Below are 22,958 nucleotides of genomic sequence, written 5' to 3' on the forward strand. Positions count from 1 at the left end.
AACCAGTTTTAAAAGAAACTGTTGAATATCTCATGTAATTTACTGAATGCTGTAGTGGAAGTGAAAACACAATGGCTGTATGGATCTAGGATGGTTGTATCAGTGGTTTATCCTTGTGATTACATGCCTAACTGGGAGCTGCCATTCACTGCCCCTACTCCGCCTATAAGTGAGCATTGTACCATTTATCAGCCCAGGGAAACATCATAATTCAAAATTCAAAGTACAGTTTATACTGGATGCATATCACTTTTGCTCATTGTAAAGTAAAAAAATTGTAAGCCAAACCATCCTAAGTCAGGACTGTCTGTATTCTACTGAAATTCTCATTTGTGAATCTCTCTCCTTTATTAAACTATGCACTGTGAGTTCAGGGCTAGCTCTTAATATTCATTTCTATTCCTTAATACCTACTATGACACCTGGGATGTCATAGATGCTCATAATTGATACAGTTGGTCCTGTATAAGGTACTGCTCTATATGAGCTATTAGCACTTTCTTGAATAGTGGCTTTTATGGTGACGCAAAGGAAAGTTTAAATGGAAGAAAAAGAAAAAAACTATGAAACGTATGCCATTCAATTTCTTTGACACCTAGTCTATTGAAAGTAGACATAATTTCCCTATCTCATTTTTTTAAAATTTATTTTTATTTTGAGAAAGAGACAAAGAGTAAGCAGGAGAGGGTAAGAGAGAGAGGTGAGGGAGAGAATCCCAAGTAGGCCTCATGCTGTTAGTGCAGATAAAATGCGGGGCTCAGTCTTATGGTTCTTGAAATCAGTATGTGAACCGAAACCAAGAGTTGGATACTCAACCCACTGAGCCACCCAGGTGCCTTTCCCCCTTCCCATTTTTAACAGGGTGGTGCAGTTTTGTTTTGTCTTTTCCTTTTAGCTCTTTCTTCCATTCATTCCATTAAGAGTTTTAAAGTCTCATTTCTGTGAAAGGCTTTTTGGGCATTTCACAGTGGTTTAAGACTTGGTCTGCTAAGTTTTGGTCTACCTTCTAGGAGTTTTCAAAAGAGCTCTCAGCAGCTAAGGAACACTACTAAAAGAGATTATATCAAGTAGATAGGAAGGCGACTTTAGTTTTCATCTTCATGATGCCTGAGCCAGAGCCTTGAATGGAGCATGTGTGGAACTTGATATGAATCAAGAATGCACATTCCACTCATTTGATTTGGGAGCTGGACTAAGTCTGCAGCCTGACTAGAGTTTCTTTGGCAACCAAAGGTAGACTAAACCAGTGCTTCTCAAGGTTCAGTGTGCATGCAGATGACCTGGGCATCTTATCAAAATGTAGATCCTACTTCAGTAGGTCTGGGAAGGAGCCAAAAATACCTGTGTGTCTTAAGCTTCCAGGCAATACTGATGTTACTGCTCTGTGAGACCACATTTGGAGTTGCTAACTATTGCTACATGCCAAACTACCCCAAACCTCAGTGGTTTAAAACAACAGCTCTTGTATTATATTTTGCAGTATTGTCTGTCAGGAATTTATGCAGGTGATTCTTCTGCTACATGGTGTTAACTCGGGTCATTCAGCTAGGCTGGGCTAGAAGGTTCACTATACTCACTGTATGCTAAGCATCTCAGTAGAGATGACAGGAAGAGTGGGTACATCTGGAACTCTCTCCCTCTGCATGGTAATCTCAGGACTTCTTCCTCTGGCCTCTCCATCAGGTTAGCAGTCACACTTGTTATATGGTGGTTTGAAGCTCTTTAAGACTATGTCTGGAACTGACACAGCCTCACTTTTACCATATTCCTCTGGTCAAAAGAGTTATAAGCGAGCCCAGGTTCAAGAGGGATGGGGGAATAGATCCCACCATGATAAGAGTGCTAAAAATTTGTGGCCATCTTTAATCCCCTGGAAGTGTCCAGGAACTACTTAGAGATTTGAGAGGTGAACACCATAGAAATTAGACAAGATTGGCTAGGACAAGATTTGAGTGAATAGCCAAGATAGGCCCTTTCAGATATCAAGAGAAGCCTTGATCACATCCATGTATTTTTTTTTAATGCTTATTTATTTATTTATTTATTTATTTTTAAATTTATTTCTAGGAGAAAGAGATAGAGAGACAACGTGAGCAGGGGAGGGTCAGAGAGAGAGGGAGTCACAGACCGAAACAGGCTCCAGGCTCTGAGCTGGCAGTCAGCACAGAGCCCGACGCGGGGCTCGAACCCAAGAACCGTGAGATCATGACCCAAGCGAAAGTCGGACGCTCAACCGACTAAGCCACCCAGGCGCCCCAATGCTTATTTATTTTTGAAGGAGAGAGAGACTGAGCATGAGAGGGGGAGGGGCAGAGAGCGGTGGAGACACAGAATCTAAAGCAGGCTCCAGCTGTTAACACAGAGCCCGACGCGGGGCTCCAACTTGCAAGCTGTGAGATCATGACCTGAGCTGAAGTCGGACGCTTAACCGACTGAGCCACCCAGGCACCCTACATCCATGTGTTTTTAAAAGAGCTCTGATATATTGCAAACAGCAAGTTAAGAAATGGAAAAGCCAGCTACAAAACTTGCGTTACATTTAAATTGTTTATAGTTTTAAAAATTAATGTGTTTACACAGCACACTCAAAATACAGTGAAGAAATCTGTGATCTACACTTCCTCCTGCTGAGATTCTAATATAATTGATAGGAAATGGAACCATGGTATCATCATTAAAAGAAAAAAAAGCAAACAACTCTTAATTTTTTTTTTTTTACACAGCCAACATTAAGAACTACTGTCTTAGTGCTGGAACTAAAATTGGACAAGTTGGTTCTTCTTGAAACTAAGTTTCCTGGCATTCTCTGACTTTTTAACTAGAAGAAGTTAAGTTCTTAAGGCTTAAATTTTGAGTTAACACCTACTCATACATTGTGACAGATGCATTTGTAATATAATTGGCCTCCAGTTTCCAGGCCTGTCTGCCTAGTGCTAAGGATGCTGTGTTCACATCTGAAAAAGGAAGTTCTACAATAAGGGTTATTAAATATTCTCCGGGAGCAGAGCATGAGATTAAAGTGGTGACCTTTCCACCAGAGGCTCAGCCAGTGTTAGAAACGAAGCTGTACACCTAAATAAGGCCTCCGATCTCTAGGCACAAAATCCAATTGAACCAAGACTATTATCAAGGTATTCTGTAGCTGGAGATCTTATGTCATAGTAGCAGGAATGGTCTTTGCACTTTTTCATGTTTGAGAACCTCGTCAAGGGAGCTTATAACAAATTAACAACATGACAAGAGACTTGATGATACAGTGAGGACTCTGACTCAGAAAGATAGAGAAATTATAGGATAGAATTTTTGTGTCTGCGTCCTTTCCCTTTTCCTCCTCCCTTGGCACCTCCTTTCTCTGCTTGCAGTACCAGTAAGTTCTCTTCACTGGATGTCCTACTTTAATTTAGCATTTACTTCATCAAGTCCTACAAGTAGTAGGGACATCTATGTGTTCAGTGGGTATAGATTTTCTGCCGACATCTGGATAATTGTTTCCCACATTATTCACTTACACCTTCATGATTCTTGTTATTTATGTATTACTAACAGTATTTAATTTTTTTATATCTGTTAGTCACTCAATTTTTAAAAATGCAGCATCATTTCAAACAATGGTGCCCATAAAATAATGTCATTGTTTGTTAGATTCACATATTTGTAATACACATTAAAAGAAATCAATTGCAAGTGGTGCTTTTTAAAAAGTGTGCATCCATGCACATGAACCATAATGTTGGAAAAATCAGGATTATCCATCGTCCTGCAAATAATACCTAAATAAGTTAGTGATCTTTTAGGTGCAAGTAGTAAAACACCCAATCCAACTAATATAGGCAAAAAATGGGACATATGGCTCCTATAAGAAGCTTTTTACAGCTCTCCAATCCTGCTCCTTTGCCTAGATGGATCTCTGAAGTGGCTCTATTTACAGGATCTCTGTGTTTTCAGCTAGACCACTGACATTCTTATGCTCACATCATTATAATACTTGAGTAAGTGAAAGAAAAAGTTTTCTATCTTCAGGAGTTGAACAAAAGTCCCATAATTAATTTTTAATCTTCATTAGCCTGAACTGGGTCATATGCCCAGACCTGAAAGAACAGTAGTGTCCAAGCCAGTGGGATGCTCTGATTATCCTGTGGGGTGGTACAGTCCATCTTCCTATTGGCACATGGGCTAACAGAGGGGTGACTGGTTCATGCAAACCAACCATGTGGGGTGTTTTCCCCCCACGAAAAGGAGAAATAGACCTTGTGGGCAAAAACCACCTCAAAGTTGTTTATTCTCCTTCTCCTGATTATTATGTATAACCTTTATGCATATTGTTCTTACTCATAATCTTTTGTATTCACTCTTTCCTATTCAACCAATTGTAGAGAAATGCATATTAATATTTTATAGAAATATCTATACTTAGCAAAAGAGAGGATTTCATGTAGATTTGAAAAGCATATAAAAGGAATAGAAAACTTGGTAGCTTTGAAGTTAAAGTCCAAAGTGGGAAATAAAAGGTGGATTGGATTGGATTAGTTTAGATCCATCCATCTATAACAAATATTTCAATTTCCTTCCATAATAAGTATCTCTATGTATTTGGCTATGGCTTACTGGTAATACTCTAGTTGCTTTAATTGTTAACAAATACTATACTACTATGTTTTTACATAAGTGATCTCATTTGAACTTTATATTTTGGTGAAGTAGATATTATCTTAATTTTATAGGTGAGAAAAAAGGTTTAAAAAGGTTAATTAATTTACACAAGTAGTAATTTACACAGCTAGTAAGTAATAGAGATTTGGATGTAAATCCAGGTCTTTCAACTCCAAAAGCCAAGCATATATGACTAGAAATGCAAGTATGAAGGGAATAGGGCTATGGTTTTTTGCCAACTTATACTGAGTTTTTGGAGTTATTACCTATAGATTGGAGACAACCTACTTTAACTGAGTCTGAATTTTCTACTTATCAATAGTCAGCCTTTTGACACTGGCCTTTTGTATCTAAGCAGTAAAACAACCAATAGATCAATCAACTTATTGAGAAAATAAATCAAAATATCTATCTGACATTAAGAGTAAATTATAATTTGATTGACAAAATGTTTATCTTTTATGTTAATTAAAAACCCATCTGATAAAAAATAAAGCACTCCCTAGTTGAGCCTCAAACAATAAAAGAAGGATCTCAATGTTATCTTTTAGTTGGAAAATTCTTGCAGCAATTGGATACTAGGTGGTGAATGTATGCGTGATATTCGATGCTGAGATAAGAGGTCTGAGCATTACTTATAGGCAGAACTGGAAAAAGACTGTAATAGAGGTGGAATGGCCTAGAAAGTGATGGCATAAATTAGGCAAAATTCGAAGAATGAGTAGAGAAAATGCAGCAAAGTAAAAAATTGAAAGATAGTTTTGGAAAATAGAAACTTATGAAAGAAAAATAAAAATGCCTCAGAGCAGTACCTATTCTTAGTCACAGCCCTATGAGCGTTGTTAGAAACATTACGGGTGCCATTTTGCAAAGAGTTAGCACTGTGTTACAACATGATCTCTTGATTCTGTGTATATCTTAAGGAGTGGGCCAGTTTTTAAGGTAACTTTGTTTTAATTTAGAAAAAATATGAAGAGATTTCTTTAGAGACTTTTCTTTATAAATTGATGAAGTACTGAGCTATTGGGGTAGAAAGTGAAGGTGACGTTTACCCTGAAATCATTTCTTCTCAGGCATTGTAAAAAGATGATAGAATACATTTTAAGAAGTGTGGTCCCAATTTAGCTACTTAAAGAAGAAGGAAAGAAAAAGACTTAGGAGAAAATATATTTGACTCTTTTTCTCTTAAGAATGAACTTTTTTTTGGGGCGCCTGGGTGGCTTAGTCGGTTAAGCGTCCGACTTTCGCTTAGATCATGATCTCGCGGTTCGTGGGTTCGAGCCCCGCGTCGGGCTCTGTGCTGACTGTCAGCTCAGAGCCTGGAGCCTGTTTCAGTCTGTGACTCCCTCTCTCTCTGACCCTCCCCTGCTCATGCTGTCTCTCTCTCTCCTAGAAATAAAAACATTAAAAAAAAAAAAAAAAAAGAATGAACTTTTTACTTCAAAATGTTGGGCCTTACACATGAGAATGCAGATTGTGGGGAATTGTGTCAAGAAAGTTTGGTTGTCAAGTGATTTAAATGCCGCTATTGACGATATATTGTTCCGGCCTTCGTACCCCTCTGTTCTATTTTATTTCTGTAGAAATCGCAATTCATTGTTTTTTCTTGCCCTTTTTAATGCCATCATTACATTTTGAGAATATCACCCTTCTTAAGATGTATTAACTTGTACACACAACTTTTTACTGTACATTGTAGTTGTACTTCATGGGGATATGCTTTAACTGTGGGGTGATATTCAAAATAGTCATTTTGGGCACCAGCCAGGCAGAATGCACAGCACTGTACCAAAGTATGCCTGCTGGCTGTGGTACAGTTTAGTCTACCCTTTCTCTGAATCACAGCATTCTGTGGTAATTTGGTTACAAGTAAGATGGGTCAGTGTAGAACTTCCATCCTCATGATTGGCTTAGGTAAAAGTCTTTCCTTAGCTGTATGTCAGCAGATGAGTTTATTCTGAGCTACATGAAATGCATTTTTCTAGTCCTCTTTTCTTTTGTACATGGACTGAAATTGTAATTCATTAGGCACTGTAAAATGAGAGAACTTCTGCATCAAGCAATTGGAAAATTGTTTGAATGATGTACAATCATGTAATTTCCATTCTGTATGGAGTCTAGTGTTTAAGCTTTTCATGTCAGTATCTTAGATGATCTTTGAACAAGATGATCTTTGACACAGGCAGTAGACATCCTAAGAAATTATATGTGACTGGTGCCACTGTTGATAAAATGTTCCATTTTTTCCATCCTCTCATAAACACTCTGGAACTTGTGAAATCTTTGTAATTCATATTTTTATCCTTTTTTTAATTGGACATCCTCTGCCTTGCAGATTTACAGATACAATTAGATTAAAGTAATGTAATTTTCATTTTTTAACACATTTGCAATTTTTTAAAGAATGTCAGGTTGTTCATTTCTTAAGTACATAATAATGTCAGGTTGTTCATTTCTTAAGTACATAATGTCCATATTTCATCTGGCCTAGGTCTGTTTTATCCATAGTACTGATCATGTTCAACCTTTAGTTCACAGATTACTTTTTCACTGAGTTGTCTTTTTTTTTTTTTTTTTTTTTAGTTTATTTATTTTTGAGAGAGAGACAGAGAGTGAGAGGGGGAGAGGCAAAGAGAGAGAGAGGGAGAGAGAGAATCTTAGGCTCGACACTGTCAGCATGGAGCCCAGTGTGGGGATCGAACTCACAAACCATGACATCATGACCAGAGCCCGGGGGGAAAAAAGAGTCAGACACTTACCTGACTGAGCCACCCAGGTGCCCCTGAGTCATCTTTTATATTATAAATCTTCATTTTGCACTCTATGGATCTCTTTGTTTCAGATATTTGGAGGACTGTACTTCAAATATCAGGGACTAGAAAACCTAAAGTCAGAAGAAAGACCTAGAAGACAGAATTAACTTGAAGTAGGAAACACCTGAGTTAAACATAAACACGTTTTAGTACACCTAACATGTGGTTCTCTAATGGTGGATGAAGATATCAATTTAAAAAATAATATAGGGGAGCGCCTGGGTGGCTCAGTCGGTTAAGCGTCCGACTTTGGCTCAGGCCATGATCTTGAGGTTTGTGGGTTCGAGCCCAGCGTAGGGCTCTGTGCTGACCGCTAGCTCAGAGCCTGGAGCCTGTTTCAGATTCTGTGTCTCCCTCTCTCTCTGACCCTTCCCTGCTCATGCTGTCTCTCTCTCAGAAATAAATAAAACATTAAAAAATTAAAAAATAATTGAGGGAAAAATAACTTCTAAATCAAAGGGAGTATTTAGTTGGCAAATTTATTTGCTTTGTCATATTTTCATTTACCTTAATGAGTTTTTTTTTCTTGTAGGTTATGATTTTTGTTCTGAAAGGCATAACTGCATGGAGAATTCTGTCTGCAGAAATCTGAATGACAGGGCCGTTTGTAGCTGTCGAGATGGTTTTAGGGCTCTTCGAGAGGACAATGCCTACTGTGAAGGTAATCCTTATAATGATGTGTAGCTCAGCTGTATAAATTTCCTAGGATTACTGCATGCAAAATTTATTAATTTCCCAGGTTGTCAAGTTGATGGGCCCATTAAAAGCAGTGAATTTAATTTGAAGCATATTAATCAGCTAAAAATAATTATCTTTCAAATTAAAGTTTTTTTAGCTATCTGCTATATGTCAGACTAATAAGTTAATATGGCTGGTTTCTTGAATTAAAATAATACTTCCACTGTGAAATTGCCTTCTTTTTTTTTGTAATTAGATATTCAGATAGTTCACATATTGACATGATTACTGTGGCTTGCAGTTAGAATTGTAGTCAGATTTTTCCAATGTTGTTGAACAAAAGCAATCAATTAACAGGAAGATAAAGTACCCACTGCTCCTTTTGTTTGCTGCTGTGAGTAATCTCAGAGGTTGTATTCATGCTCTGTGGTATTTAGTAAATTGCTCCAGTGGAGTAAATAGATTCCTAGTTACTTTTTAGAATCTTGAACTAATACCCACATGGTAGTTTATTCTCTTGTGGAAACAGTCCAAATACTGTGAGGAGGCCCTTGACATTCACAAATAGTGATCAGGAAGACCCTGGAAGTCCATGAGATTTAGTAATTTATTATTTCCCTGAGGCACATATTTAAATGGTTCTCATTAAATATGTGAGTAGCTAGTGGGTCTTGCAAGTAAGAACACGGACACAGTGGTGTTTGGACATTTGGAGGGTTCTAGACTTACCCTTTACAAATGTCAAGAGTGTGCCATTGGTCCTTAGAGACAGAAACCCTCTAAGGTATAAACTTGCCAGCCTCTGTTTAGCTACACGATGATTTATTGACCCTTTGGAAACCACTGTCTGTTGTCTCTCTTAGCTTTCAATAGATTTTTGCCACCTTAAACGTTGGTATTTATTTTTAAAATTGACCTTTTTTTCCAAGGATTTCTTTAAATGCTTCTGTTTCAGTCCTAAAGAGACCATTATATTTTTACTGAAGGAAAGGCATATGTCTTTCCTTCTCCATTTATGATGCAGATTTGTTTAAAATTCCTCATTTTGAAAGGGTTTATATAAGAAATGGATTTAAACTTAGTCATGTATTTTTCATTATAATATTTGAGATCTCTAACATGTAATTAGCCCTACTGATACTGTCAAAATGTGTAACATAAAACCACATAATATAAATTCATGTGATACCTCTTTGAATCTTAATTTTCTGATCATTATTTTTATTCTCAGCTGCTGCTTTTGTTGTTAAGTACATTCACTCATGTAATAAATATTTAGTGAGTACCTATTGTATACCAAGCACTTTTCTAGGTACTAGGTAGTGAATGGTGAATATGACTGAGAAGGTTCCTGTGCTCCGGAGTTAACATTCTAGGGGGAAAACAGAATAAGTGGTAACCATAGATATAGAGAAGGCAGTTTCAGGTTAGTAATAAATAATAGAAAGAAAATGAAACAGGATGATGTGATAGAGATTGGCGATTAATTTAGGTGAGATGGTCAGGGAAAGTCGATGGGGCTTGAGGGGGAAGGGTTGACAGTTGACTTGAGATTGGATGACTAGAAAACAGCACAGAAAGATCTGGAACAGAGCATTCCAACCAGGAGCAATAGCAAGTAGAAAGCCCCTAAGTGGGAACTATCTTGGATGTTCTAGAAACCAAAAGAAAGGATAATGTGATGCAGCAGAAGCGTCAGTTAAGATGCAATTGTAGAATTAAGTAGGGGCCAGGTGTTATAGAGAGGCTTGTAAGGAGTTTAGAGTGATCTCAAATAGGGGAGTGAAATACCTGTCTTGAAAAGGGTGGCGCTGGCTGCAGGGCCTTAAATTAACTAAACTGTAGATTATGGGTTAAATATGGTGGGGAGAAAAAGGCATAAATAGGAAGACCAGTTGGAAGGCTTTTGTAGTAGTTTAGGCAAAGATGATTGTCTGGATTAAGAAAATGATAAGGGAGATAAAGAGGAGGAAGTGTGTTCTTGGTGTTTTTTGAAAATAGAGCCAACAGTACTTGCAGATTATTGTGGAGAAAAATCAAGGAGGGATTAAAGGGGAGTCAAGTTTTGGAGTTTGAACACCACATGGGTGTTGTTGCTGTTTGTTGAAACAGGAAAGAGTTCAAGAGAAGAGGGCAGAGATTTAGATTAAATCTGAATTAAAAAATCTAAGATTTTTAATGCAACCTATAGAAAATGGGTTTTTATCATTTTTACCTATAAATGTGTAGCAAAATTGGCAGCTACTTTCCATTCTGAATGGATCATACTGAAAGATGGTTTGTAAATTCTTCATGTTATTTGTCATTTAAAGATAAAAATCTTCAAGTTAAGAAAATGATGGAAAACTTGTTGGTTTATTACAGAGATCTTGAATTTTTCCAAATGAGGACTTCTAATACTATCTTTCGTTATTTGTGTTCAGAGGTTTTTTCCCAGCATTTTGATAAAATTTGGTTTTCCTTTCATTCTGTTATTGTTAACTTTAATAATATTTGACTTCTTAGAAGTAACATTTAAAAATTAGGCAATTGTTCATGTTGTCTATAAGCTGGTTTTACAGAATTCTGGTTCTCTAAGAAATTAGACTTGTGATTATATACAAAAATGAGGTAATAATGTGTGTCACACATTTTGTTTATTGAATCTGTAGGATTGTTTTAATGGTAAAACTGTAATTGAGACTATTAATTTTTACCACAGCTTACTTGATGAGAGTTAAAATAGCACTGGTAAGTGTTGGAGTTCATTTGTTCATTTGGCAAACATTTATTGAATACCTTCTTTGTTTAAGGCTACCCTAGAGGCGAAACAGGAAATAAGACATACATCGCTGGGGGCTCCTGGGTGGCTCAGTCAATTGAGCGTCCGACTTCAGCTCAGGTCATGATCTCATGGCTCGTGGACTTGAGCCCTACATCGGGCTCTGTGCTTACAGCTCAGAGCCTGGAGCCTCCTTCAGATTCTGTGTCTCTCCCCCTCACTGTCCCTCCCATGCTCATGTTATGTCTCTCTCTGTCTCTCAATAATACATAAAAAAAAAAAAAAAAAAAAAAGAGTTCATTACACCAAAGAGCATTTAATTGCACATGTGGCAAGTGCCCTGAAAGAGAAATAGGTTAACAGGAGTCTGGTCTGGATGGGTGGTAGTGCTTGAAGAAAATAGTTTTGTTTTGTTTTGTTTTTTCCTGAAATCTAAAGATTAAGTAAGCATCAGCTAGGCATAGAAGTAAGGATAGGAAAAGAAGGGCATTTCCTAAGTGGAGGACTCAGCAGGCCTCCAGGTGGTGAGAAACACTTTGTAAGAATTGATAGAAGGCAGAGAGCAAAGGGAGAGGTGCCCGATGAGAGGGATGAAGGGCAGCATGGCCTTGAAGGGCACAGTAAGGACTAAATAAGGGTTTCATGCTAAGGACAAAGGGGCAGGCAATGAATGTTTTTTTTTGTTGTTTTTTTTTTTATATTTTTTTTATTTATTTCTAGGAGAGAGAGAGACAGCGTGAGCAGGGGAGAGTCAGAGAGAGGGAGACACAGACTCTGAAATAGGCCCCAGGCTCTGAGCTGGCAGTCAGCACAGAGCCCGATGCGGGGCTCGAACCCACGAACCGCGAGATCATGACCTAAGCGAAAGTCGGACGCTTAACCGACTAAGCCACCCAGGTGCCCCAATGAATATTTTTAAGCAGAGGAGTGTCATGATCACATCTGTGTTTTTTTTTTTTAACCACATTTTTTTTTTTTTATTTTTTTAATGTTTATTTCTAGGAGAGAGAGAGACAGCGTGAGCAGGGGAGGGCCAGAGAGAGAGGGAGTTACAGACTGAAACAGGCTCCAGGCTCTGAGCTGGCAGTCAGCACAGAGCCCGACATGGGGCTCGAACCCACGAACCGCGAGATCATGACCTAAGCGAAAGTCGGACGCTTAACAGACTAAGCCACCCAGGCGCCCCATCACATCTGTGTTTTAAACAAATCACTTCAGCTTTAGGCTGGATGGAGGGAAGACTGGGTAGGAAACCAGTGGAGGGAAGACTGGATGGGAGACAGTGGCGGCTTGCATTAAAAGTGGAAAGGGAGATGTGGATGCATTTGAGAACATTTGTGAGGTAAAACTAGTCCTGTTGATTAATTGGTGATAGGAGATGAGGAGAGAGATTTCAAGGTTGCTACCCAGGCTTCTTGCCTGAGCAATAGGCAGATGTTGGTGTTACTTAGGAAACAGGATTGGGTGGGAAGATCACCAGGTTGGGTTGTGGAACCTGTGGGGACATCACAGTTGAGTACCCATTTGAATATCCTTGGATGTGGACTTCAGAGAAGTTCAAGTTGTATGTAAAATTTGGGATTCTTTGACATATAAATGATAGCTGAAGAACTGGAGAAATTGCCTAGAGAGTTTTTGAAAACTCCAGACTTTGAGCATTTTATAGAAAACATAATTTGGTGATGGAGACAGCAAAGTTGTGGCTGAAACGTAGGAGGAGAGAAAAGAGAAGGTGATGTTCCAGAAACCAAAAGACAGAATTTGAAGAAGAAAGTGGAATGCTTCTTAGAGATCAAGAAAGATGAGGACTGAGAGATGTCCAGATGACACCGAGGATATCAGCAGTGGCTAACTGGGTACAAAAGTGATGATGCAACCAGTTGGGAGCACATTAAATATTGCATCATGGGAAAAATGTTATCTGATGAAGAGACAGAGCTCCTTCTAGATGTTTGCTTATGAAGGGAAGGAGGAAAAGACCAGTAGCTTAAAGGAAGTGAGGGTAAGGAAACATTTTTCATCCTTGTCTTTTTTTTTTTTTATCCTTTTAAGTTCTGTCTCTCCTCTACCCCCAGTATCTCAGCCAAGTAGATGATAACCTCTCATTCATGAATGAGTTTATAAACGTGGTTTAGTAGGATTTTATGATTGATGTCTTATCCACCTTTTAGATATAAAGGATATAAAATATTCAGAAGTATGTTGGCTTCCTTTGTACTTCTTGTGAACTGTATGTATGCTTACCATATTTCTTTTAAAAATTATATATTCAACTCCATCCATTCAATGTCCCACATTCCCTTTAGATTCTTAGTAAAATTTTAATTTTTTTTTATTTTTTATTTCTGAGATAGAGACAGCGTGAGCAGGAGAGAGTCAGAGAGAGGGAGATACAGAATCTGAAATAGGCTCCAGGCTCTGAGCTAGCTGTCAGCACAGAGCCCAATGTGGGGCCTGAACCCACAAACCGTGAGATCATGACCTGAGCCAAAGTTGGACGCTTAACCACTGAGCCACCCAGGCGTCCCAAGATGCATAATAAAATTTTAGTACTTCCTCTTCACTTCATCTCTTGTCAGTACATATAATCTGAAAGAGCTGTCAAAAATTAGGCTGGCCATGATATTTTCTAGAATGGTTCTTTGCTATATACCTTCCTTCTAAAAGGAAAATTATAGGGACTTTTGACGTTTTGACTATATCTTCCTTCTTGACATTCCACTGTTGGCTATTATGTTAGGACCACCTTCACACTCCATTTTAGATTAGTGTCTTCAGAAGTCATTCATTTGCTAACTCTTTCTCTTTGGTGCATAATAGATGCCAGGGATTACATTGTGTCAACACAATAGTGCATTATGTTTAAGAAGCTTTTCCTGATTCCCAAACCCCTTAAATAGTTGGTGTTACTGCTCTCCAAGCCTTTGGCATTACACCAAGAACAGGAAAGTAATTTTGTATAAGTGAGTCATTCATATAGTTGCATATCACATAGAATTAGTGAGATTGGTAATTGATATCTTACTAATGTACTCAGATTAACAAGAATATAGGAAATTGTTTGGTATAATCTGAACTCCCTAAAGGAATAATCTTATTGATAGACCACTTTCTCTTGGATTCATTTAATCTCTTTGATTCTGACTGTTGCCAGAGATTTTTTTTTTTTTTACTTCATGTCACCTTCTACTTAGTTATTCTGTCTTTAGTGCCTCACTCCCTCCTAACCCAACCAGGACCCGTTCTTCAGATTAATGTTTACAAAACACCATTTCTTCTATTTGGGAACCCACAGTGCCTTCCAGTTGCTCAACACATCAGGCTCCTTTGCTAAGGTTCCAAGGTTCTCTGTTGCCTGGCCCTACATAGTTATTCATCCATTAAACCTTAGCAAGTCACCTGTAGCTATCTTAATCATTTCCTTTGCTCAGGATGGTTCATCTGTGTTATGTATTGAATTGTGTCTCTCAAAAATTCATATGTTGAGGTTCAAAAACAGTACCTCAGAAAGTGACCTCATTTGGAAATGGAAATGTTATAAGTGTAAGTAGTTAAGATGAAGTTATAGTGGAAAAAGGTGAGACCCTACTCCAATATGACTGTTGTCCTTATAAAATGGGAAAATGTAGACACAGACATATGGGGGAGAATGTCCTATGAGTATGAAGGCAGAGATTGGGGTGATGCATCTACAAACTGAGGAAGAGGAAAGATTTCCAGGAAAGCCCCAGAAGGTAGGCAATAAATTGTCCTTTATAACCTTCAGAAAAGAACTAACCCTCCAACACCTTGATTTTGGTATATTAGTCTACAGAATTTTGAGGCAATAAGTCTCTGTTGCTTAAGCACCAGTTTGTGGTACTTTATTATGGTATAGCAAACTTCTTTAATCTGGCAGAAATCCCTTTTGTTTTTTGGTCTAATGATTCATGATTTAATTATCCTTCTAGACTGTTTGTGTTTTATTTTCTTTTTGAAGACTTTCTTGATGAATTAAGTACACAGATTTAATTTCTCAAATCCTTTTTTAAATTTTTTTTCTGACCAAAGAATTAGTACCTTGCTCTGTACCAGTTTATATCCAATTTTCCAGTTGTAATATGTTTCTTATACACTATACTATTAAAGGACTGATATATGTATTCCTATATGTATATGTGTGTGTGTCTCCCACCTATAAGTGTCTTGTCATAGACTGTTTATTTTCCTTGAATTCTTCTAAACTTCTAAAATAAAGATAGACAATGTAGAGTTTAAGAAATATTTGTTTATTGATGGTTTTGAAATGCTTAGATATGCTGAACAGATGAGCACCTTTAGGCTACTCCACTAGTAAAGAATTATTAAAGACAAGCATGGAATTCATTGAATTGTGCTTATATTGCATAAGAAAGGCTGTCATATTGATTTTTATAGATAAAGAGGAATTCATTTGTTTTAAATGGGTATGTTTTAGCCTTAAAAATTATTTTGAGTAGTGCAAGAAAAGGAATTCATTCATTTAGAAAACTTGCTATTTGTTAAATTATATGTGCATTGATAAATGGATAGTAAAAGGACCACAAATCCCAGAAATTTCCCCATCTGTCTTGCTTTCACTGTACACTTCAAGTTTTTACTTAAGATTTTAATTCTATCTAAAATGTGCAAATCAACTCACTTCAACATTAAATATCTGGCATGTAGAAGGTGCTTTATTTAAATGCCATTGGAATGTGGAGATTAGAATCTTAATAAACACTTGTTTAGTACCTGCTATATGCCGGGCATGGCACGCCTTCAAACATAAATTATAAATTATATTTAGATCTTTTGTTTTCTATTTTCTTTTCCACCTGCTCTTAAAAGGAACACTGTCTCCTCTCATTTCACTCCTGTCTTTTTAATGCAATCCTTTGGGTAATGATCCCTCTTCTATCTATTTTCTTGTTCTTCATTTTTTGGAGATTCTAACCCATGTGTGAAGTAATGTGAGCATAACTCTTAATGAACACAAGTAATTTCTCTTTTCTATTTTGTATGCTTCTTTCCTACTATTGTTTGTCAATGGGGCTGTAATAAAAAGCACCACCTGCTGCTAATAACCCTATGATTCTTAAGAGACACTTAATATGCTTTATAGATAAAACATCTGATTTCTTCCAGCAGTCCTATGATGCAGGCAGGCCTTTTTATAACATCTTTTTTTGTGGTGGAGAAAATTGAAGAGCTTGGAAATCAAATGATTTGCCCAAAATCATTTATCCGCACAGCAAACAGTAAACCTAGGGTCAAATTCATATCATCTATCTACAAATTGAGTGTTTTTAAATTTTTACAACTCTTGCAGAAAAGTTTATTGATTCATTTTGAGAAGGAAAGAGTGCCCACCCATGCAAGCAGGAGCTGGGGAGGGATAGGGAGGGGGAGGAGGAGGGAGGACCAGGAGATCATGACCTGATCCAATAGCACGCATCTGAAGCTTAACCTACTGAGCCACCTAGGCTCCCCAATTTTTACTGCTTTTAATTTACTTGTTAGATACCTAATCTAATTCTTACTTTTATAAATACGAATTGCATATAGGTTTTTCTTTAGAGAGCCATTTTTTAAAGCAGCTAACTGTAAGCAGCACCTTACAAAGTGAATGTTTCTGAAAAGGGAAAAATAATCTGTACTCTATCCTGAAAGCAGGTCATTGGCATTAGAAAGTTTGTAATGAGCTGAGACCTTGTAAATAACCCACATAGGAAGACAATGGGAAAACTTTCTTTCCCTCCTGTCCTTCCCCTCCCTGTCTCCCTCTGTGCTTCTTTCTTTCCTTCCTTCTTTTTTCTCTTTCTCAGCTTATTACCACTTCACAAATAATTCATTTACTGTGAATTCCTGACATAGCTAGTATCTACATATTATTAACTATGGAATATAGAGCCAATCTGAGAGGATATCTTTAACAATAAGATGAGTGATAGCCGTATAGCGTTGCTCCAAGAGATAAGAAAGGAAAGATGCAGAATGAGCTTAATTCTCTAATTGTAAACGCTGCACACAAGTCCCCACTGGAGTTAACGGGAGGACTGTTAACAGAGTGGGGATAAATAACCAGAGGACTGAGCCCTATGGGATTAATTAGAGAATTCTTATAGACTCTGTAGCTCTCAAAATTATGGCTAATGATGTATTCTCTGTGGTTTTTTATGGTAGAGTTTCTTTAAAAAAAAAAAAGCCCAAGGTTACTGTATTAATCAGGATTCTCTAAGAAAACAACCAATAGGACATACATGGACCGAGAAAAAGATTGAGTGAGTGAGAGAGATTGATTGATTATAAGGAATTGGCTCATGGAAGCTGGGAAGATCCCAAGATCTGCAGTCATCAAGCTGCTTATCTGCAGAGTCCATGGCATACTTTTGGTCCAAGTCCAAAGAACTGAGAACCAGGAGAACCAGTGGTGTAAATTGCCCAGTTCAAGGGCAGAAGATCTATATCCCAGTGCACAATCAGTCAGGCAATATATGCCTCTTACTTAGCTATTCAGAACTTCAGTTGATTGGATGACACCCACCCACAAGAGGGAGGCATCTACTTTACTCATTTACCAATTCAAATGTTAATCTCATCCCTAGGCACCCTCACCAACACCCAGAATAATGTTTGACCAAATATCTGGTTATCCTAAGGCTCACTGGTGGTTAAAATTAACACCACAGTTAGAAATTAACAACAAAAAGAGGACCAAAAGTATTTCTGATGTTTTCAAATAAGATGAATCATTTATGCATCCAACCAAGTGAAAAGATTGCCATATAAGACAACTTCGAGAATTAATATGGGATACTGATAACCAGCAAGAAATTGAATCAGGAATTAAATTCCCAGCAAACAAAAGTCCAGGGCCCAATGACTTCACATGCAAATTCTACCAAACATATAAAGAAGAATTAACACCTATTATTCTCAAACTATTCCAAAAAATTCTAGAAAAGGAACATTTCCAAATTCATTCTAAGAGGCTAGCATTACCCTGATACCAAAAACAGATAAAAGACTCCACTGAAAAAGAGAACTATGGGCCAATATCCGTAATGAACATGGATGCAGAAATTCTCAACAACATATTAGCAAACCAAATCCAACAATAATACATTTAAAAAACCATTTACGACCATCAAGTGGGATTTATTCCAGGGCTGCAAGGGTGGTTCAGTATTCACAAATTAATCAATGTGTATCACAATAATAAAGGATAAGAAACATATGATTCTTTCAATAGATGCAGAATAAAATGTTTGACAAAATACAACACTCACCCATGATAAAAACCCTCAACAAAATAGGTTTAGGGGGAACATACCTCAATATAATAAAGGCCATGTAGGGAAACATTAGTGTTTTTAGGCCTTAATGGAACATCTATTTAAACCATGTTTACTCTGCTGAGGAGACAACTGTGTGTGTGTGTTGTGTTGTTTTTCATAAGAATTATTCCTTATCTGAGAAGTTTGGTGAAAAACTTGAAAATTACGATCAAGTGACAAAGCTAAATCTGAGCTTGCATTAGCAGTCCTGGGTTCATTCATCATTTACTGTCTGTGATACTTCAACTTTTGCTGACTCAAAAACAATTTCTATTCATTTGTAAACTTGAAGATATTTAAATTGGAGAAAAAGGGCATTTTTTTCTTTGAAGCTAGGATCCTCTCTTATAGGAAGGGAAGACTTTAAATTTTTAAAATCAAACCTAATAAGGGTTGAACTCCTTTGAATTTCTTCTTAGCCATAGTTTCTCATTCAAAAGAACTTGAAGAAACAATCAGTTCTAGCCATATACTATCTTTTTGAAACAAAACACCATAGTCCTGTGACTTTCATGGTCAACTGATGTCCTGCCCCAAAGAATGCACTTCTCTAGAAAATATTCATATTTAAGTCCATTGGAGTTTTGGATGCTATCTTTGTAAGGAAGAAATTATAAATTAGTCATCAATTAATGATGCATCTATGTATTAAATAGGGGTAAGTACTTCTGAAAAAGGACTTCAGCTGCCTGCCTCCATTTTGACCTCAAGCTTTTCTAGTTGGATTCATTTTTTTTTTTAATTTTTTAAATGTTTATTTTTAAGAGAGAGAGAGGAAGATAGAATGCAAAGTAGTTTCCAGGCTCTGAGCTGTCAGCACAGAGCCTGACGCAGGGCTCAAACTCACAAGCTGTGAGATCATGACCCAAGCCAAAGTCGAAAGCTTAACCAACTGAGCCACCCAGGTACCTCTCTAGTTGGGATTTTTCTTTTTCTTTTCTTTTCTTTTTTTTTTTTTTTTTTTTTACAAATAGTTTATTGTCAAATTAGTATCCACATAACACTCAGTGCTCATCCCAACAAGTGCCCTCCTCCATGCCCATCCCTCCTCCCCCCCACATCCATCAGTCCTCAGTTTTTGTCAGCATTCAAGAGTCTCTCATGGTTTGCCTCTCTCCCTTTCCCCCACCATTTCCCCCCTTCTTCTCCCCCTTGGTCCTGCGTCAAGTTCCTCCTAATCCTCCTATACGTGCACACATATGATATTTGTCCTTCTCTGCCTGACTTATTTCGCTCAGCATAACACCCTCAAGGTCCATCCATGTTGCTACACATGGCCAGATTTCATGGTTTCTCATTGCCATGTAGTATTCCATGGTATAGCTAAACCACATCTTCTTGATCCATTAATCTATTGATGGACACTTAGGCTCTTTCCATGTTTTAGCTATTGTGGAGAGTGCTGCTATGAACATTGGGGTACATGTGCTCCTATGCATCAGCATTTCTGTATCCCTTGGGTAAAATTCCTAGCAGTGCTATTGCTGGGTCCTAGGGGAGTTCTAGTGTTAGTTTCCTGAGGAACAGCCACACTGTTTTCCAGAGGGGCTGAACCAGTTTACATTCCCACCAACAGTGTAGGAGGGTGCCCGTTTCTCCACATCCTCGCCAGCATCTAGAGTTCTCTGACGTGCTCATTTTAGCCACTCTGACTGGCGTGAGGTGGTATCTCAGTGTGGTTTTGATTTGTATTTCCCTGATGAGGAGGGATGCTGAGCATCGTTTCATGTGTCTGTTGGCCATCTGGATGTCCTCTTTGGAGAAGTGTCTGTTCATATCTTCTGCCCATTTCTTCACTGGGTTGTTTGTTTTTCGGGCGTGGAGTTTGGTGAGTTCCTTATAGATTCTGGATATTAACCCTTTATTTGATATGTCATTTGCAACTATCTTTTCCCTTTCCGTCAGTTGCCTGTTAGTTTTCTGGGTTGTTTCCTTTGCCGTGCAGAAGCTTTTAATCTTGATGAGGTCCCAATCGTTTATTTTTGCTCTTGATTCCCTTGCTTTTGGGGATGTGTCAAGTAAGAAGTTGCTGCGGTGGAGGTCAAGGAGGTTGTTTCCTGCTTTCTCCTCTAGGGTGTTGATAGTTTCCTGTCTCACGTTCAGGTCCTTTATCCATTTTGAGTTCATTTTTGTGCATGGTGTGAGAAAATGATCTAGTTTCATTCTTCTGCATGTTGCTGTCCAGTTCTCCCAACACCATCTGTTAAAAAGGCTGTCTTTCTTCCATTGGATGTTCTTTCCTGCTTTGTCAAAGATCAGTTGGCTGTATACTTTTGGGTCCACTTCTGAGTTCTCAATTCTGTTCCATTGGTCTATGTGTCTGTTTTTGTGCCAATACCATACTGTCTTGATGATGACAGCTTTGTAGTAGAGGCTAAAGTCTGGGATGGTGATACCTCGCTAGTTGGGATTTTTCTAACTTGTCTCCTGGATCAAGCGGAAGACCCTGAAGGCAAAGCATCCCATACTCGAAACCAAAACTACCAGGGCAAGCACTAAGTACTGCCCTGAGCCAGCAAGACCCCTACCTGTGACTGACCTCACAACAATGATCCATTTGACCTTTGCTGCCCAGGTGCACATACCTACCCACCTTTGTCCCTCATTTGCCTTATGTAAATGTGGAAATATTTTCAGTACTTCAGGGACCTTCTTTGAGACATTGGTCCACTGTCTTCCTGGTATTGGCCTCACTGAAATAAAGTCTGTTGCTGTTTCACCACCATTCTTTTCTCTGCCTTTATATTTTTTCAGGGTGAATAGCAGAATCGGGTCTGTTTGGGACCCCAGGAGCTTGGTGCACTTTCACTCCTGGCTCCAGCTACACTTTCTTCCCTCTGAGGTGGAACTCTAAGTTCTTTTTGGGGGATTTTGATTTATGATTGGTTTCTATCACTAGACTTCATTGAGAGGATCTTTGTTCATTTCTCATTTATTTGTAGTATCTGTTGAGCACATGCTACGTGCCAGGCCTTGAATGGGTGCCGGTCAAATAGTTGTGAACAAAACTGATTAAACTCCTGCCCTCATGGAGCTGACTTTCTAGTAGAGGTAACCGTGAAAGTCTATGCCCATGTTCCAAATGCAGGAGGAAATGAGAATTGTGATTGATGGGTTTGTGCTTTGTTAATAGAACTAGTCTTGTGTTCTTTTTGGCAGTTGCTTTTAAGACCTTAGTACTCAATGTGGTGGTCCAAGGAGCCATATACGCCATCACCTGGGAGCTCCTTAGAAATACAGAATGTCAGGGGCGCCTGGGTGGCTCAGTCGGTTAAGCGTCTGACTTCAGCTCAGGTCATGATCTCATGTTTCGTGGGTTCGAGCCCCACGTCGGGCTCTGTGCTGACAGCTTGGAGACTGGAGCCTGTTTCAGATTCTGTGTCTCCCTCTCTCTCTGGCCCTCCTCTGCTCATGCTCTGTTTCTCTCTCTCTGAATAATAAATGAAACATTAAAAATTAAAAAATACAGAATGTCCTATTTTATCTCAGGCTTATTGAATCAGAATCTGCATGTTTACAAGATCTTGGGTGACTCCTATGTATATGAAAATTTTGAGAGTGCTGGTTTAAGACATAGAGCTTATTTAATAAATTAACTTAATTATTTGGTAACTATCCAGTGGTTTTCAGCTGTATGTTCAACTAGAGAGGAACGTTAGTGTTCAGAGTCTCAGTTTACTTTCATTGGTACAGTTTGGTTTCTCTTACAGTGCGGTTCAAGCTGCCTCAAAATCACCTAAGGAGGTTGTTAAAAACACAGATTCCTGGATGCAACCTTAATTCTGCTTAATTGGGTCAAGGCTGAGTCTCAATAGCCTGCATTTTTATCAGCTTACCAAGTGATTCTTGTGTTCATTAAAGTTTGAAAAGGACTATTCTAGATTAATTCTGTTTTGATGTCCTTCCAGGGCTGAGTTTTCAAGATTTGTTGTTAGTTTTGAGTTTTTAGTTAATATGCTCCTGCCTAGAAAGATGAATTACTGAGCCTGTGTGGCCATATATTTCCGAGTATCATGTGGTTTAACCAGAGTTTTTATTCCTGGCATTGTTGATGTTTTGGACTATAACTCTGTGTCATAGGAGGCTTTCCTGGGCATTGCAGGAAGTTAGCAGCATCCCAGGCCTCTACAAACTAGATGCCAGTAGCACACCTGTGTTTGTACCCATATTCTGAGTCGTGATCACCAAAAATGTTTTCAGACATTGCCAAATTTCCCCTGGAGGACAAACAATTGCTCCCAGTTGAGAACTGTTGGTTTAAATTCAGTAAATACTAGGAAGATAGCTGTAAGGGAGCATGATATTTACCCCTAGTTTCTGTTAGCGTTATTTGATCCTCTTGAGGGCTTTTGGCTTTATGCCAGCGGTGAAAGGAGTTTAGGCACAAGCATGCAAGGGCTGCCTGGCACTTTGGGCTGGTTTTAACAGTGAATGGTGGGAGAGACAAAATGTGATGACGGGGAAGAGGATGAACTCTTATATTTAGGACCTAAGCAAGACTACAGTAGGAGGCATCTAGGTGGCTCAGTTAAGACTCAGACTCTTGGTTTCAACTCACGTCACCATTTCACGGTTTGTGAAGTTGAGCCCCTCATCTGGCTCTGTGCTGACAGCATGGAAACTGCTTAGGATTCTCTTTCTATCCCCCCCTCCCCCCACCTCACTCTCTGTCTCTCTCAAAATAAATAAATACACTTAAAAAAATCCCCACAAGATTAT

The 22,958-nt window shown here is 38.3% G+C and overlaps 1 protein-coding gene across 1 annotated transcript in view; it reads left to right on the forward strand.

Moving 5' to 3' along the window:
- NELL2 (neural EGFL like 2) overlaps positions 1-22,958 on the forward strand; it is a 340,664-nt gene that overhangs the window by 150,064 nt on the left and 167,642 nt on the right. The window contains exon 12 of the mRNA XM_039253298.1: positions 7,996-8,124. Within this exon, the coding sequence (XP_039109229.1) occupies positions 7,996-8,124 (129 nt within the window). The remainder of the gene's footprint in view (positions 1-7,995; positions 8,125-22,958) is intronic.

This window comes from Hyaena hyaena, unplaced genomic scaffold, assembly GCF_003009895.1.
Source record: "Hyaena hyaena isolate Hyena2069 unplaced genomic scaffold, ASM300989v1 scaffold_445, whole genome shotgun sequence".
Taxonomy (NCBI): Eukaryota; Metazoa; Chordata; class Mammalia; order Carnivora; family Hyaenidae; genus Hyaena; species Hyaena hyaena.